The sequence below is a fragment of the Panthera tigris genome, chromosome B3, assembly GCF_018350195.1.
Source record: "Panthera tigris isolate Pti1 chromosome B3, P.tigris_Pti1_mat1.1, whole genome shotgun sequence".
Taxonomy (NCBI): domain Eukaryota; kingdom Metazoa; phylum Chordata; class Mammalia; order Carnivora; family Felidae; genus Panthera; species Panthera tigris.
Genome location: NC_056665.1, coordinates 28,221,601 through 28,238,742, shown reverse-complemented (window position 1 = coordinate 28,238,742; position 17,142 = coordinate 28,221,601). Strand labels below are relative to the sequence as shown.

General features: G+C 41.5%; 1 protein-coding gene across 2 annotated transcripts in view; it reads left to right on the top strand.

Annotated features, from left to right (window-relative positions):
* The window catches only part of CYFIP1 (cytoplasmic FMR1 interacting protein 1), a 106,863-nt gene that overhangs the window by 70,965 nt on the left and 18,756 nt on the right, over positions 1–17,142 (top strand). For both annotated transcript variants that reach the window (XM_007098936.2, XM_042988310.1), the window contains exons 24-26: positions 8,155–8,298; positions 11,133–11,223; positions 12,334–12,464. In XM_007098936.2, the coding sequence (XP_007098998.1) occupies positions 8,155–8,298; positions 11,133–11,223; positions 12,334–12,464 (366 nt within the window). The remainder of the gene's footprint in view (positions 1–8,154; positions 8,299–11,132; positions 11,224–12,333; positions 12,465–17,142) is intronic.

Genomic DNA, 17,142 nt, shown 5'->3' with positions numbered 1-17,142 from the left:
CTAGGACTACGCCTTTGGAAGTGGGCAAACACTGTGATTCTGGCTGGTGTATTGGTGTAGGCTGCCCACCTCCTCTGCCCCTCCAGAAAGGCATGAGGATTTTTAGAAGTATTAGAATAAGTACTCTATGCCCCCTTTCTGAAATTAAAATGTAATCAGTGTTGAAACCTATCCCGAAGCTGACCACCTGAAGTGTGTATCAAAGACGAGTGAAAAGTCTTATTTAGGGGAACAAAAGAAAGCAATTATCAGAGAGAACTTAAAACAACCAGAATACAGTGTACAGGTATAGAATTCACATTCTATACTGATGCCACTACACTGATGCCATTTTACTCAGAATATATCATAGTTATGTTTAGTAAAATTCAATCATTTAAAAACAAAGAAATAAATAAAGTATAGTATTTTACCTTCTTGGAGCTAAAAGAAGTTTTATATAGTTTTAGAAGATAGGACTAGAAATTTTGGCAAGTAAGATAGAAATTTCTTGGGTCTGTGTTAACTAAAAGATTTGCTATGAACTAGGCTTGATTCTGAAGTTTAATCCCTGTCTTAGGCATGACCACAAAATATGTCTTTATAATGCTAAGATAAAAAGAGAAGAGCCTGTGGGAAGGAGGAACCAAGAAATGAAGTGATTTTTCCATTCTCTCCTCCATTTCCTCCCCTGCCCCAGCATTTGGAGAGGATGACAAGGCGTAAGGGAAGTTTGGCCCTTTGAGGAAAGGTAGATGCTCGTGATTTACCACACATTTGCACAGCATCTGGCCATGGGGTGTCAGACCAGCCTCCCGCATGGTCCTTGGAGGGATGGATTCCTGGGAAGAAGGCTTGTGGTGTTGGTTCTGAGAGAGCGGTTCCTCACCAGCACTATTGTGTCCATCCTGCTGCCCAAACACAGTGTGCATCCATCCTGGTGTTAATGGCTCAGGATTTGGTTTTATACTGCAGGTTTTGGTTTTATACTGATTTTCCTCCAGGAATTCAGGCAGCAGTGTTACTGCTTCTTGTACAGCAAAGATCCTGAGGGCCGTGGGGTCTGTGTTCACACCTCATGTGTCTTCAGGGGCGTGAGCAGTCTAGGGTCATCTGCTGTACCCATTTGGAGGAAAAGAAAGATTAGATGAATTGGACTTGATTATTCTTTTAAAAGTGATCAGCTGCGACCGAACTGCAGATTTCAGCCTCAGTTTGACAAATTACGTTTGTGTCATTTTTATTCTTATGCCCTAAACTAGTAATTTTTGTTAAATTGTTTGGATTCTAACAAAAAGTCTGCCAAAAATTTGGGTGAGTGACATCGATGTTGACTGTTCATCTTATATGATACTTTTTTAAGGACCAAAAAAAGCAGAATGACAATATATTATGATATCAGAGTTGAATATTGTATTCAGAACCATCATTTTACTTCATTTTGTTGCAATGCAGTTTATAGTGTTTGTACCTGTGAGATTATGGAATACCATGAATCCAGTTCAAAAATCTAATGTGTTTTTTTTTTATTTTAATGAGTGATGAACTAGGATAAGTGTCTTGTGAGAATAATATTGACTTAGATGAGTGGCTCATTTATGATGCTGTTTGGTTCTTGGAATATCACCACTCTAAGTGAACATGCTCTTGAGTATGTCACTGATGTTCTCTTTCTGTAAGATAAGTAATATTGTCCCTGACTTACAGTTGAAGACTCATACCTTCAAGGGTGTTAGAGAACCCAAGACACACCACTAGTGAGTCTAGCTCTGTGTCCTCTGGTTTCAAGGTGAGACCCAAGTCTTTGTGTCAGGTGTGGCTGGCAGAGTGTTTCTTGAATTGAGCTGTAAGTATTTATTTTACAATAAAGTATTTGTAACTTTGCCCTTTTCAGAGGTAGTGCCTTCTCTTCTTCCTCTGAGTAGTTACACCACTTTAGTTGTAGTGCCCCTGGGATGTGCCCTATTTGGGGTGAGTGTAGTCCATAGGGAAGCTGGACATTAGCTGGGGGGTGGGGGAGTATTTTTTTAATGTTTTTTTTTTTTTAATTTTTTTTTTTTAACGTTTATTTATTTTTGAGACAGAGAGAGATAGAGCATGAACGGGGGAGGGTCAGAAAGAGAGGGAGACACAGAATCTGAAACAGGCTCCAGGCTCTGAGCTGTCAGCACAGAGCCCGACGCAGGGCTCGAACCCACGAACTGTGAGATCGTGACCTGAGCTGAAGTCAGACGCTCAGCCGACTGAGCCACCCAGACGCCCCTTTAATGTTTATTTTTGAGAGAGAGAGCATGAGTGGGGTAGGGGCAGAGAGAGAGGGAGACACAGAATCTGAAGCAGGCTTCAGGCTCTGAGCTGTCAGCACAGAGCCCGATGTGGGTCTCAAACCCACAAACCACAAGATTATGACCTGATTTGAAGTTGGATGCTTAACCGATTGAGCCACCCAGGAGCCCCTGGGACCAGGTATTATTAAGCCACAGTCCCTACGCAATTCAGGGCAACTTTTGTTTGTTTTTTTTGTTTGTTTGTTTGTTTGTTTGTTTTAATTTTTTTTTTAACGTTTATTTATTTTTGAGACAGAGAGAGACAGAGCATGAACAGGGGAGAGGCAGAGAGAGAGGGAGACACAGAATCTGCAACAGGCTCCAGGCTCTGAGCTGTCAGCACAGAGCCTGACGCAGGGCTCAAACTCACGGACCGTGAGATCATGACCTGAGCCGAAGTCGGACGCTTAACTGACCAAGCCACCCAGGCACCCCTCAGGGCAACTTTGAAAGTGAATTTTCTCATTTGTAATATGAGGCCCTCAGATTTATTTTTGTTTTTAAGTTTTATTTTAATTCCAGTTAGTTAACATACAGTGTTACATAAGTTTAGGTGTACAATATACTGATTCAACAATTCCATACATCACCCAGTGCCCATCATGACAAGTGCACTCCTTAATCCCCATCACCTATTTCACCCATCCACCCCTCCTGTAACCATCAGTTTGTTCTCTGTAATTAAGAGTCTGACTCTGGGTTTACTCCTCTTTCCTTTTTCCCCCTTTATTCATTTGTTTTGTTTCATAAATTCCACATATGAGTGAAATCGTATGGTATTTGTCTTTCTCTGAGTGACTTCTTATGTGTGTGTGTGTGTGTATGTTGTGTGTACACACACACACCCCACATCTTCTTTATCCATTCATCAATCAGTGGACACTCAGCTGTTTCCATAGTTTGTTTATTGTAAATAATGCTGCTGTAAGCATAGGGGTGCATGTATCCCTTTGTGTTAGTGTTTTTGTATTCTTTGGGTAAATACCTAGTAGTGCAATTGCTGGATCACATGGTAGTTTTAACTTTTTGAGGGACCTCCATAATGTTTTTCAGAGTGGCCGCACCAGTTTGCATTCCCATCAACAATGCGAGAGGGTTCCCCTTTCTCCACATCCTCACCAACACCTGTTGTTTCTTGTGTTGTTGATTTTATCCATTCTGACAAGTGTGAGGTGGTATCTCATTGTAGTTTTGATTTGCATTTCCCTGATAGTAAGTGATATTGTACATCTTTTCATGTGTCTGTTGGCCATCTGTTTGTCTTCTTTGGAGAAATATCTGTTTGTGATTTCTGCCCATTTTTAATTGGATTATTTGCTCTCAGGCCTTTGAGTTTTATAAGTTATTTATATACTTTAGATACTGGCCCTGTATCAGATAGGTCATTTGCAAATATCTTCTCCCATTCTGTAGGTCACCTTGTAGTTTTTTGTTGATTGTTTCCTTCACTGTGAAGAAACTTTTTATTTTGATGTAGTCCCAGTATTTTACTTTCGCTTTTGTTTTCCTTGCCTCAAAAGATATACCTAGAAAGAAGTTGTTACAGCCAATGTCAAAGAGCTTATGGCCTATATTTTCCTCTAGGATTTTTATGATTTCAGGTCTCACATGTAGGTCTTTAAACCATTTCGAATTTCTTTTTGTGTATGGTGTAAGAAAGTGGTCCAATTTCATTCTTTTTGCATGTAGCTGTCCAGTTTTCTCAACACTGTTTGTTGAAGAGACTGTCTTTTTCTCATTGGATATTCCTTCCTGCTTTGTTGAAGATTAGTTGATCATATAATTGTGGGTATATTTCTGGATTTTCTATTTTGTTCCATTGATCTGTGTGTTCATTTTTGTGCCAATACCATCTGTCTTGATCATTACAGCTTTGTAATATAGCTTGAAATCTGGAATTGTGATGCCTCCAGCTTTGCCTTTCTCTTTCAAGATTGATTTGGCTATTTGAGGTCTTTTGTGGTTCCATACAAATGTTAGGATTGTTTGTTTCAGCTCTGTGAAAAGGCTGTTGCTATTTTGATAGGGATCACATTGAATGTGTAGATTGCTTTGGGTAGTATAGACATTTTTAACAATGTTCTTCCAATCCATGAGCATGGGATGTCTTTCCATTTCTTTGAGTCTCTTGGAGGCAGCGTATAGACAGGTCTTGTTTCTTTATCCATTCTAACATGCTTTGTCTTTTGATTGGAGTGTTTAGTCCATTTACACTCAGAGTAAATGATGGATATGTATTTACAGCCTTTCTTTTTTTTTTAAACTCATTTTGTCATTGTTCCTGGGGATTTTCTCTGTTCCTTTCTAGTCCTTATCGCTTTTGGTCTTTCCTTCCCAACTCAGAGAGTCTCCAATATTTCTTTTAGGGCTTGTTTAGTGGTTTCGAACTCTTTTTAGTTTTTGTTTGGGAAACTCTATCTCTCCTTCTATTCCGATGATAGCCTTGCTGAATAGACTATTCTTGGCTGCAGATTTTTCCCATTCAGCACTTTAATATATCCTGCCACTCCCTTCTGGCCTGCCAAGTTTCTGTGGAGTGATCTGCTGCTAACCTTATTTGTCTTCCCTTGTAAGCTAGGGACTTCCTTTGTCTTGCTGCTTTTAAGATTTTTTTCTTTAGCATTATATTTCACAAATTTAATTACGCTACATTTTGCTGTTGGCCTACTTTTGTTGATTTTTGATGGAGCTCTCTGGTTTTTAAAGCCAAAATTTATGAATATTAGTCCTCTTATGTGAGCTCCCTGGTGCAGAAGTTTTTTTCTCTGTCCATTTTACACACTCAGTTCCCTCTTTTCTGTGGGCAGCCTCCTTCTGCTTTTCTGACCATTGTAACATTTCAGATGTAGCTTCTTCTCTGTATTTCAATGTGGAGTTTGTTCCCACAGTCTTTGGTTAGCTCTCCATCTTACTGACTTGGAAGTGGATCATATCTCATTGAAAACATGGGATGGGGTAAGCTCAGGGTCCTCCTCCTCCACCATCTTTCCTAGCTCCTGAAACCTTTAGATTTCACTAACAATTTGCATGTTTTTCTTTTGAAACAGTAGAACTTATCAAGCAAAAACCTAACATGGAATCCCAGCACTTAAATGCAAATTTGAGGAGGAGTTAGGAAGAGGATATATCTGGTCTGATGATCAAAATATGCCCCTTTCAAGTGTGATTGGGGTTGTAAGTGTGGGCACAGGACAGGCGCTTGGCAGTGCTTCCAACCTGGTCAGTGTTTTATTTGAAAATTGTTTTCAGTTTTCATACTTTCTGTTTTGGGGTCCTAGGACCACCCACACATTTTGATTCTCCGGAAGAACTCACAGACTCACTTGTACTAACAGCTATAGTTCATTATAGCAAACGGATGCAAAACAGGATTGGTAAGGGAAAAAGATGTACCAGGTGTGACTGAACTGGGCACAGGCTACCAAAGTTGTCCTTCATGGGGGTTGCTTGGGATGTGTAGTTTTTCTGCCCAGCGAAGAGAGGTCCACTCAAATCCTCAGGTCCAAGGCTTTCACTAGGGCTAGGTACATAGGAATATGCCACCTATGTTGACTGTTCATAGTTACTGAAACCCCAGAACCCCCAGAAGGAAAAGAGCCCATCATAAATCACTGTTTGTACATATAACCTAAACAAGTTTATATAGCATGGTTAAGTGCCCTAGTGGTAGAAAACAACCTTATTGTGCACAGGCACCCCAATGTTTATAGCAGCACTGTCAACAATAGCCAAAGTATGGAAAGAGCCCAAATATCCATCGATAGATGAATGGATAAATGTACACACACACACACACACAGACACACACTGGAGTATTATGTGGCAATCAAAAAGAATGAAATCCTACCATTTACAACAACGTGGATGGAACTACAGGGTATTGTGCTAAGCGAAATTAGTCAGAGAAAGGCAGATATCATAGGACTTCACTCATATGTGGAATTTAAGATACAAAACAGATGAACATAAGGGAAGGGAAGCAAAAATAATATAAAAACAGGGAGGGGGACAAAACATAAGAGACTCTTAAATATAGAGAACAAACTGAGGGTTGCTGTAGGAGTTATGGGTGTGGGGAAGGGCTAAACAGGCAAGGGGCATTAACAAGGATACTTGGGATGAGCACTGGGTATTATATGTAGGGGATGAATCACTGGATTCTACTCTGAAATCATTATTGCACTATATGCTAACTAACTTGGATGTATATTTAAAACAAAACAAAACAAAACCCTTATTAGTTGGTAACAATCCAAAGGATGAATTCCCAGGAATTGCAAGCAGGCCTGCTGTGCTTGTTCTTCAGAATCCTCACTTTTCTGATGTGGTTTTCAGTGTATGTAGAGGAAAGATTTAAGACAATGATTAAGGGGGCAGGAGGAGGATACAGGGAACCTAAATGGAAGTGAGATTGGTACACTTCAATCAAAGTGGTAAAATGTTGGTAACAGTGGATTATGATTAACTTATACAATGTATAAGACCTAAAACAACCACTAAAACATCCGTGAAGTTTGTGAAGAGATACTCTTGAAACTACTATAGGTCAATTGCAGTGGAATTCTAAAAAATGTTTAAGTGACCCAGAGGAAGTCAGGAAGAATGAAACAGACCCTACTTAGATATCAATAATTACATTATGTGTAAATGTCCCAAATGTAAGTGAGACATCTAAATACAATTAAAATACTGAGAGATAGGCAAAGTGGAGTTAAAAAGTTGATTAAGCAAGACATGCACTTCAAATTAATGATATAGGTAGGTTGAAAGTAAAAAGATGGATTAAGATATACCATGCAAACATTAATCAGAAGAAAGGAGTGATTCTATTAATATAAGATAAAATAGAGTTCAAAAGAGAGAATATTAATCTGGGACCAAGAGGAACATTACATAATAGGGTCAAACCACCAAGAAAATAAGGCAGTCCTAAATGTTTGTGTACCAAACAATAGAACTTCAAAATACTTGAGGCAAATACTATACTAACATGAGTGAAAGAAGAAATGAACAACTCCACAATTATAGTTGGGGAATTCAACATTTCTCTCTCTTAGTCATCAGTAGACAGAAAATCAGCAACAACAAAGAAGTAAACACCATCAAGCACCAGTAAATTATTGACATGTGTAGAACACTCTACCCAACAAGGGCAGAACATACGTGCTTTTCAAGTGCCCCTGGGGCTTCCCCCCAGATAGACCATATTCTGGGCCATCAAACAAACCTCAAGAAAATTTTAAAAGAGTTGTTTTAAAAAGACAACCAAACTAAATGAAATGCAAATATATCAAAATTTGTGGGATGCACCTGAAAAGTGCTGAGAGGGAAATACACAGCACTGAATGTTTATTAGGGGTCTCCCGGCTGAGTGTTCAATCTGTGTTCTTAGACAAGCTTGGAGGTCTCCTCCTATAAGAAACCACCCTGATTTCCTTTCTCACCCATTCTCCCTGCAAGGGCTGCTGTCCCAGCTCCCCATGTGTCCCTGAGATCAGTGTTTGCCCCAGATGTCTCCACCAGGAGACTGGGAACAGCTCCAAGGAGACAGCAATGAGGATGTATTTGTTTCTCATTCCAGGACCTTAAACTGGCACTTTGATAAATCTTTGAAACCAAATGGCTTTGTTTTCTTTTTTCTGTTTTAGCAAGCTTGCTTGTCATGTTTTTATGTTGAAGATATAAATACCAGTAAGGGCAGTCTAATAAATTCTCTGGAATTCTCCATCTTAAGGGCATGGTGTATTGAATGCATCTTTGGTGCAGCAGTTTTTTCATCTTGGCTTCATAGTGACCACATTGAAAATTCTGGAGATTTCATTAAGCCCTTATATTCTTTGTCCCTCAGGCTTTGAACTTGGCCTACTCTAGCATTTATGGCAGCTACCGAAACTTTGTGGGGCCTCCGCACTTTGAGGTCATCTGCCGGCTGCTTGGCTACCAGGGCATTGCAGTGGTCATGGAGGAGCTGCTGAAGGTCGTGAAGAGCCTGGTATGTTTTCCTCAGTCTGCTTCCTTTTCACAGTGCAGTGTTCTGCACCCAATTCTTTTTTTTTTTTTTTTTTTCCATTTATTTTGGGGACAGTGCAAGTAGCAGAGGGACAGAGAGAGGGGGACAGAGGATTTGAAATAGGTTTTGCACTGACAGGCTGATAGCAGCAAGCCTGATGTGGAGCTCGAATTCAAAAAACGAGAGATCCTGAACTGAGCCATGGTCAGATGCTCAACTGACTGAGCCACCCAGGTGCCCCTGCACCCAATTCTAATGTGGGGAGGGGGGTTTTCCACTCCACTGAGCAATTCTCGGATACCAACTGGGTGTCCTATAATTCAGCTCAATTCTAGCACTGTCTACCTTGAAATAGCATGAGTTCCTATAGATTAAGGGCTCTGACCCACAAGACTGCCCTACCCTCACCCCCACTAGATTTCAAGTCTAATTTGTCACCTGTGCCTCTGACCCACTGGCTGTAAATCAGAGGTTTCTATAGCCCCCTCCTTGAGTTCAATTAATTTGCTAGAGCAGCTCACAAAACTCAGGAAGCTGGTTTACTCTCTAGATTACCAGTTAATTACAAAGGATACAAATCCACAGCCAATGAAAAGATAACATAGGGAGAGGCCCTGAAGACAGGAGCTCCTCTCCTTGTGGACTTTGGAGCCCCTCATAGTGGCCTGTGGACCTGTTCTGGTTCCCAAATCTGTAAGCTCCCCAGACCCTACCCTGTTGGGGTTTTATGGGGGTTTCAGTATATAGTAACAATTGATTAAATCTCTAGCCTTTGGTAACTAAATTGACCTCCAGCCCCTTCTCCTCCCCAGAGGTCTGGGGGTGGTACTAAAAGTCCCAAATCCAACCGTGGGGTTGGTTCTCCTGGCAGCCAGCCCCCATTGGTGGGTGGGCCTCCAAAAGTGACCTTAATAATGTAATAAGAGATGCTTTTAAGGCTCTCAGGATAATTTGAAGGTTTTAGGAGCTCTTTGTCAGGAATAGATACAAGACCAAATATATATTTATTATAAATCACAGTATCACACATAACCTTAAATTTTCTGGGGTGGAAAAGCCAGGGGTCCTTCCTCTGTGGTGTTTAGCACCACTTTTGACCATATGTAGTTTGATTTCTCTCCCATCTATCTTCCTTTTTTCTTTTTTTTTTTTTTAGTGTCTTTTTTTATATTTAAAATTTTTATTTTAATTTCTCCCCCAACTTTCTTAATTCAAGAGAATAGGTCCATGTTATTTTAACTAATTCGTAGAAAAAGTTAAGGGGTGCCTGGGTGGCTCAGTCGGTTAAGCCTCCGACTTCAGCTCAGGTCATGATCTCATAGTTTGTGGGTTGGAGCCCAGCGTTGGGCTCTGTGCTGACAGCTCAGAACATAGAGCCTGCTTCAGATTCTGTGTCTCCCTCTCTCTTTCTGCCCCTCCCTTGCTTACTCTCTGTCTCTCTCAAAAATAAATAAACATTAAAAAAAAATTTTTTTTAAGAAGTTACGTACCAAAATATAGCTTTCTTATAAAGGACCACTGCTGTTGCCCAAGGGAACCATAAAGGCATTATGGAGAGACCATGTTTTAGTTGGCAAGCATCTGGGTAGGGACAGTTGTATGGAGAGGCCCATTTCTGATTGTGAAGTAGGAGTTTTCTTAAAACACAGATTTCCAGGAAACATTTATACTGGGGGATATGGAGGAGAGTCTGTTGGCCACGAGGAGTTCAGAGCTGTCTGTGGGGTAGGGCTGAGCAAGAGGCAGATGGGCTCAGCTGTGAGACAGTGGTGTGGGCAGGGTCCCGCTGCTCTTCAGACTTCTGTTGCCCAGCGATAGCTGGTTGTACCTGCAAGGCTGATGATGTGCGCCCCTGTCCTGGGTGCTAAGGGTTAAACTGTGAATAAAGGATTCAGACACTCATCTGTGTAACTTCAGATTGAGGTCAGAAGTTCTATGCAGAAGTATTTTATTTAAGTCTTTTTGCAAAGAGAAAGTGAGAGAATGATACATGTAGACTAACATGGATTTAGTTTTCTATGTGCTGTTTCTGTTCACTGAGAAAGAACTTTATAAAATCTTAATCTTTAATCTTTTTCCATTATTTTAATAAACTACCTGTGATTAAGCCCATTTCTTTAAAATTTTTTATCGCGAAATAGAGACTTTCAGGTATTTGCCATGCTTAAAGCTGAATTAATGGCCACATAATTAAAGTAGCAGTCCATCAAGGAGATGATATGATCATTAACACAAAGCAAAACCTGACAGAATTCTAAGAGGTTGACAAAATATACAACCTGTTTGGATCAGAAATCAATTAGAATATATAAAAGTTGGGTCTTTTGGCACAGACACGAGCCCGTGACCCACTCAGTCACTGCTGGGACCCCCAGCTAGAACCTCTGCCCCAAAACACATAACTTGTAAGGTGTTAGGCACATGAGGTGACATGGTCCAGTGTTGCAGCTACACCAAATCCGTCAGAGGAATACAGAAACTGCGCCATGAGGATGTCACTTCTTCAGAGCCACCGCACTCACCACAGATGGATACAGCTAGAGCTCCTTGCCCTCCCACTGTCATACCTCAGGCCACTTGTCTCCTGAAAGAAGAATTGTGTTTTAGAAGATGCATTTAGTTATTCCTGTAAAGTCACTCTGGTGGAGGTTGTTTTCTTTCTGTGGATAGGATTTCCTTTCCCAGCCAAAGTGATTCTCAGTCCTGGTCATTACCATGTGTTTTACTAACAGACTCCCTTTTAGAAGCCCCACGCACCACTCACAACCTTTGAGACAGTGGCAGCCAGTGGCTGATGCAGCCTATTTCTCCTACAGCTGCAAGGCACAATCCTGCAGTACGTGAAGACGCTGATGGAGGTGATGCCCAAGATCTGCCGCCTGCCCCGTCATGAATATGGCTCTCCTGGTGAGTATGGGCACCTCCCCAGGAGTGCAGTACAGAAGGGACAGCATAAACATTCAGACCTCAGTGCAAGATGTCAAGTCAGAAATTACTGATAAGGGTAGGATCTCCTTTCCCCAGGTGGGAGGAGGCCACGAACCTAATCAAAGCCTGGTTGTTTCCAATGGAACAAACAAACCAGCCTTTCTTTTGGGAGCAGGTGTGTTGGAATCATCACACTTGGGTGAGGAAGATATGGGGAAGAGGGGCAATGCCGCCTAGTCACTGATGGGTGATGGGGCTCTGAACTCTGAACCCCTGACTCTTGCACAGCACTGGGACCTTGAAGATCACCAACCAGGGAAGGACAGGGAACTCAGCTTCCAGGTCCAACTGCCCTAGGGATCCTTGCAAAATGGCATTTGGTACCTGACAGTTGGGATGAGGGATTTGAAAACTGTTAAGTCTCCAACTTTGTTCTTTGTAGAGTTGTTTTGGCTATTCTAGGTCTTCTGCGTAACCACGTGAATTTTGGAGTCAGCTTGTGGACTTTTGACTGGGTCAGCATTTGAATGTATAGATCAAATTAGGGAATATTAGCTTTCTTCCCAGTGTTTATGCCTGGTGTCTTTTTGTGCCGTATCACAATGTGCAGGATCTCCAGGACAGTGATGAAAATGTGTGGTCTTGCTCTGGGGCTCAGAGAGAGAGAATGCAGGTTCCACCAATGAGACTCATGACATTAGCTGCAGGGCTTTTGTAGATGTACTTTAGCAGATTAAGTACATCCCTTTCTACCTATGCCTGAGAAGGGATAATGAATTTTATAAAGACCTTTTCTGCCTCTGCTGGAGATGATGATGTGGTCTTTCTCCTTTATTCTTGTAATGTGCCTCCTCAGAAGATACAGGGTTGACAGAGAAAGAGGCTTTGGAGCTGAGTCCCAAGGCCCAGGTGATGGACAGGCTACTGTTGCAAGGAGGATGTTGGGGTCAGGACACATGGCCATCTCCATACCAGGCACGATGGCAGTGTCAGAGGATGTTTCATGACCAGCAGAGATGCTCCCAGCCGTAGAGCCCAGGCTGTGCCTCCAACCTCCCCAGTCCCCTTACTCACTCTCTGCTACTACAGGCATCCTAGAGTTCTTCCACCACCAGCTGAAGGACATTGTTGAGTATGCGGAGCTGAAGACCGTGTGCTTCCAGAATCTGCGGGAGGTGGGCAATGCTGTCCTCTTCTGCCTGCTCATCGAGCAGAGCCTGGTGAGTGCTCAGCCTAGCCAACCCCCAGGCCATGTAGAGTTATTCCCCATAGGTGACAGAAAAAAGAATTTTTTAGAGGCTTGATTTATTGGGGTTATTTAATGGGGGTAAAAAGGGAGTAAGTGTTACAAAGCACCATTTTTTTGTGTGTGACTATTTAGACTTTAATTTGAATTTGTTTCCTGCAACTGAAAAACAAAAATGCAGTGTAGTTCATCATTTAAGAATGTTCTACTATGTGAGCACTGTGGAAATATTTTAATATGTAGTATTTGCTATACCTAAACAAACATGGGACATGTATGTAAGGATATAAAGCACTACTGCCCAGGAGAGCTGTTTGCATGATGGGAAATTCTATATCTGAGGCTGTTGAGCACTTGAAGTGTGGCTTAGTGTGACTGAAGAACTGATTTTTAAGTTTGGTTGAATTTTAATTACTTTATGTTTAAAAAGCTATATTAATGTCCCATGACTATTGTGGTGGATAGCATAATAGAGCAAATTCTGGAAGCTTACTACTACTGAAAAATTGCACAGGGGAACACCTGTTCTCTCCACTGGTTGCCTCCTTGTGGCGTCATTTAGCCTGTCTCTCAGTCCCCTCATGACAACTGACCGTTCTGAATTGGAAAACCTAGTGACTGTAACATACACACTCTTGTGGCCTTACTCTGGTTTTCTCTCTGTTGTGACTAAGGTGGGCATCTTCGTTTGTTGCTTGTTTTTCCTATTCTGTTAAATCCTCATTGTGTCTTTTGCCCATTCTTCTCTAGCTTTATAGAAGCTCCTTGTATATCCTTTGTGTTTTACATGCATTGCAAATACTTCTCCCTGTTTGTGGTGTCTTTTCACTCTGATAGTGGTGATTTTTTTTTTTAATAAACTGATACTCTTAATTTGTTTTTTTTTTTAAGTTTATTTATTTTGAGAGAGAACATGTGCAAGTGGGGGAGGGGTAGACAGAGGGGAAGAGAATCCCAGACTGACAGCGTGAAGCCCAACACAAGGTTCAAATTCACAAACTGTGAGAGATCAGAGTTGGACGCTCAACCAACTGAGACACCCAGGCGACCCCCTTTTCATATCTTTTTGACAAAGTTCTTTCCTACCTAGGGAGTCATAAAATACTCCCTTATATTTTCAACTGAAGATTTTAAGTTTTGTTTTCTAGATTTAAGTTTATAATCCTGGAATTGGTTTTTGTGAGTGATATGAGTGGATGAAGTTTCTTTTTTCTCTGTGGAGCTAATCAGTTGTCTCTCCTCCAGTGGCTGAAGAACCCCTCCTTTCCTTTATGATCTGCAATGTCATTGTCATCTGCCATATTTCTGTGGATGCACTGGTCAGTGTCCAGGCTTTTGCAATGTCCTTTCTGCAGGCCTTCATGCGTTGGTCATGTTTATGTCCATGGCATAACAACACATTGTCTTATTCCTGATAGCTCTCACTTAAGTCTTGCTACCTGACAGGACATATTTCCTTACCATATTCTTCTTCAAGGGTATGTTGCCTCTTCATACATTTTTGCTTGGCTTAAAGTATCAGTTTACCAAATGTACTGAAAAAGCATGACATTTCAGTATTAATTGTGTTGCATCTCTATACCTATTTGGGGAGATTTTTTGATGTGTTGTTTCTTAAAGGAGTCTCTTGTCTTCAGGACCTTGGGAGCTTGACAGAGGCAGGGTCATGCTTTACAGTGACCGGGACCAGGGTGCCTATATACATTTCAGGCCATGGCAGCCAGACTACCATACTCTAAGGGCTGAGCCACTGGATTGGCCACTTTACACCTAAATTTAAAAAAAAAAGAAAATACATTGTCAGAGAGTCCAGGGTTGGATATGGATACCTCCAGGAGCTGATGGCCTCCCATTAGGACCTGCATCTTTTGACTTTACCCTCTGTTACTGTATTCCTGGGTAGACCCTTTCCATGTGTGTGACACAGAGGGGGAACCCCAGGCCATCTGCAAGTCAGCATGGACTCTGAGTGAGCAGCCCCTCATGTGCTATCCTCTTCCACAGCAGGAGTGACAGCATGAGGTGGAGGACCCACCAGAGTCACTTGGTGGGCTGGGCAATTCTGCAAAGAGCAGGTAGGCTGCCTGTAGAGGGAGCAAGCAGCTGATGTCCAGGGCAGCCTCGCTCCAGGAACATACTAGGGAGAACTGAATCTTATACTACAATATTTTGTGAATTTTTGACAAGCAGATAAGCTAAAAAGAATTATTTTAAATCATAATCTATCATGAAGTTTAAATATTTAATATAGGAAGATTCCCTTCATGTGTGACTTTTCCTGAACACATAGTGCCACACAGTATAAAGTGCCATCTCTCTCATCCATATGTATCTAAACCTGAAGGTGCGTTTTAGTCACTGGCATTGAGTTATGGCAGGGAGCCCCAAGTTTTACTGAGGGAGGACTGCCTTAGAGAATTGACATTAGTTACTGGCAGAGAACCATTAGAAGGCTGATTTTTCTCCTGATCCAGCTGTGCTTTTAGGAAATACAATAAATGGTCAAAACCTTTTCTTCACCTACAAAATAGAACATGTCCAGGAGGCCTTGTACGGACATAAAAGAATTACAGAACCACTGGTGTTTGATGCTGGAAGGACAGAACTCATCAACTAAAAGGAACAGTCCATACCCATTTTTAGGGCAACAGTTGGACATTTGTTGGCTTTTGGTTGGAGTGTGAGAGTGTGATGCTGTATTAGAAACTTAAAACAGAGAAATTGGAAACCCATGTGATCTTTGCTGCCTAGATCCCTAAATTATGCCTGTTGCAAATCTCTCAAGACTAGCAAATCCCTTCTGAGACTTGTTCAGCACTCTTAAAGATCTCACCACAATCCAGTGGGGATTGGTGCCTCAGCAGTGGAAGAATCCCCTGGGCCTCAGGTGCCTGGTGAGTGCTGGGTCTCTAGCAGCCAGTTGACACAGCTCCCCTTCGTTCTCTCCCTTCTGAGACTAGGCCTGTATCTCAAGTGTATACTCTTGTGCTTAGTTCCTTTGAGTGACAAGCATAGTATTGGACACTGAGAAAAGATGTTAATTAGTAGTTGTCAGTTGATTTGAAAGCAAACTTTGGCTTATGAGTATATGAATATTTCTGAAACAATGAATAAAAAGACTATCATCTACAGTTTAGTCATGTGCAGTTTTGTTTTTCTTTTTTTTTAAATTTTTTTTAATGTTTATTTATTATTGAGAGACAGACACAGAGGTGAGCAGGGGAGGCACAGAGAGAGGGGGAGACACAGAATCCGAAGCAGGCTCCAGGCTCTGAGCTGTCAGCACAGAGCCCTATGTGGAGCTAGTACTCACAAACTGTGAGATCATGACCCAAGCCGAAGTTGGTACCTTAACCAACTGAGACACCCAGGTGCCCCGCAGTTTTGTTTTTCATGGCAGATCCTGTGACCCATGCCTGAGGCATAGTGAACACCATGCATGGCTCTCTTCTGGTCGTGGTAGCCCTTCCCTATAAAAATGCCTGTCACCACCCTTCCTCAGGCCCTTTGCTTACTGTCACCCCTTCACTTCTCCCTTCTCCAGATCCCCTTGTCAGTGCACCTTGTGGAAGCGGTGAGAAGCCACATGTTCTGTGTTGGGCACGTCTGCTCCCAGGTTCAGTCCCAGATAGGAATTTTGTGGTGTTGGCTTTTGTCCTGTTGGAAGTAGGAGGTTATATTTTGCAGTATGTCCACTAGGGTAGAATTTCCCATGGTGGAAGGAGGTATGGCTGTTGTTCTCAATCTATCTCAGATGATTATGCCCAAGTCCCATCAAACCCAGGGACAGGTTTGAAGACACTAGACACTGATCTCTTCTTAGTGGTCTCTCCAAGGAAGGTGGTAAAAAATAAGTTTTGGTATTTGTGTAGGTTCTCACTATTATAAATGGAGATATTAAGGGTGAATCAGATTGTCACATTAGAAAAGTGGGGTAACTGTGACCCAACTGCCAAGGCAACAAGTATTTGGGTGGGGGCCTCCAGGGCCTGTCCATATGTGGCCATGCAGTAGTTGTCCCAGTTGGCACCAGGATTTGATTCAGTAACCAAAAATGTTGATCTTTTTTATTCTGAATTCATGCATTGGGTAGATACATGTAGTTTCCTGAAGTTTGTTTGTTTCATTCTATTTTCAAATTCTGCTCCTTAAACCCAACCTGGGTAGTATTGTTTTGGTGTTTTTTAGTTTATGCATGTGTGTCTAATAAACTTTTTTCCTTTTTATTTCTTTCTTTTTCTTTTTCTTTTTCTTTTTCTTTTTCTTTTTCTTTTCCTTTTCCTTTTTCTTTTTTTTGTTTCATATGTAGAATTTACTGATTCATCACTTAAATACAACACTCATGCTCATCAGTCATCATTAAGTGCTTTCTTAATACCCATCACCCATTTAGCCCATCCCCCTGCCCACCTCCCCTCCAGCAGCCCTCAGTTTGTTCTATATACAGACATGTATACAATGGACATTTAGGCTCTTTCCATAGTTTGGCTCTTGTTGGTATTGCTACTATAAACATCAGGGTGCATGTATCCCTTCAAATCACTATTTTTGTATCTTTTGGATAAATACCCATGAGTACAATTGCCAAATCATAGGCAATTCTAATAGATCAGTTCTATTTTTAGCTTTTTGAGGAACCTCCGTTCTGTTTT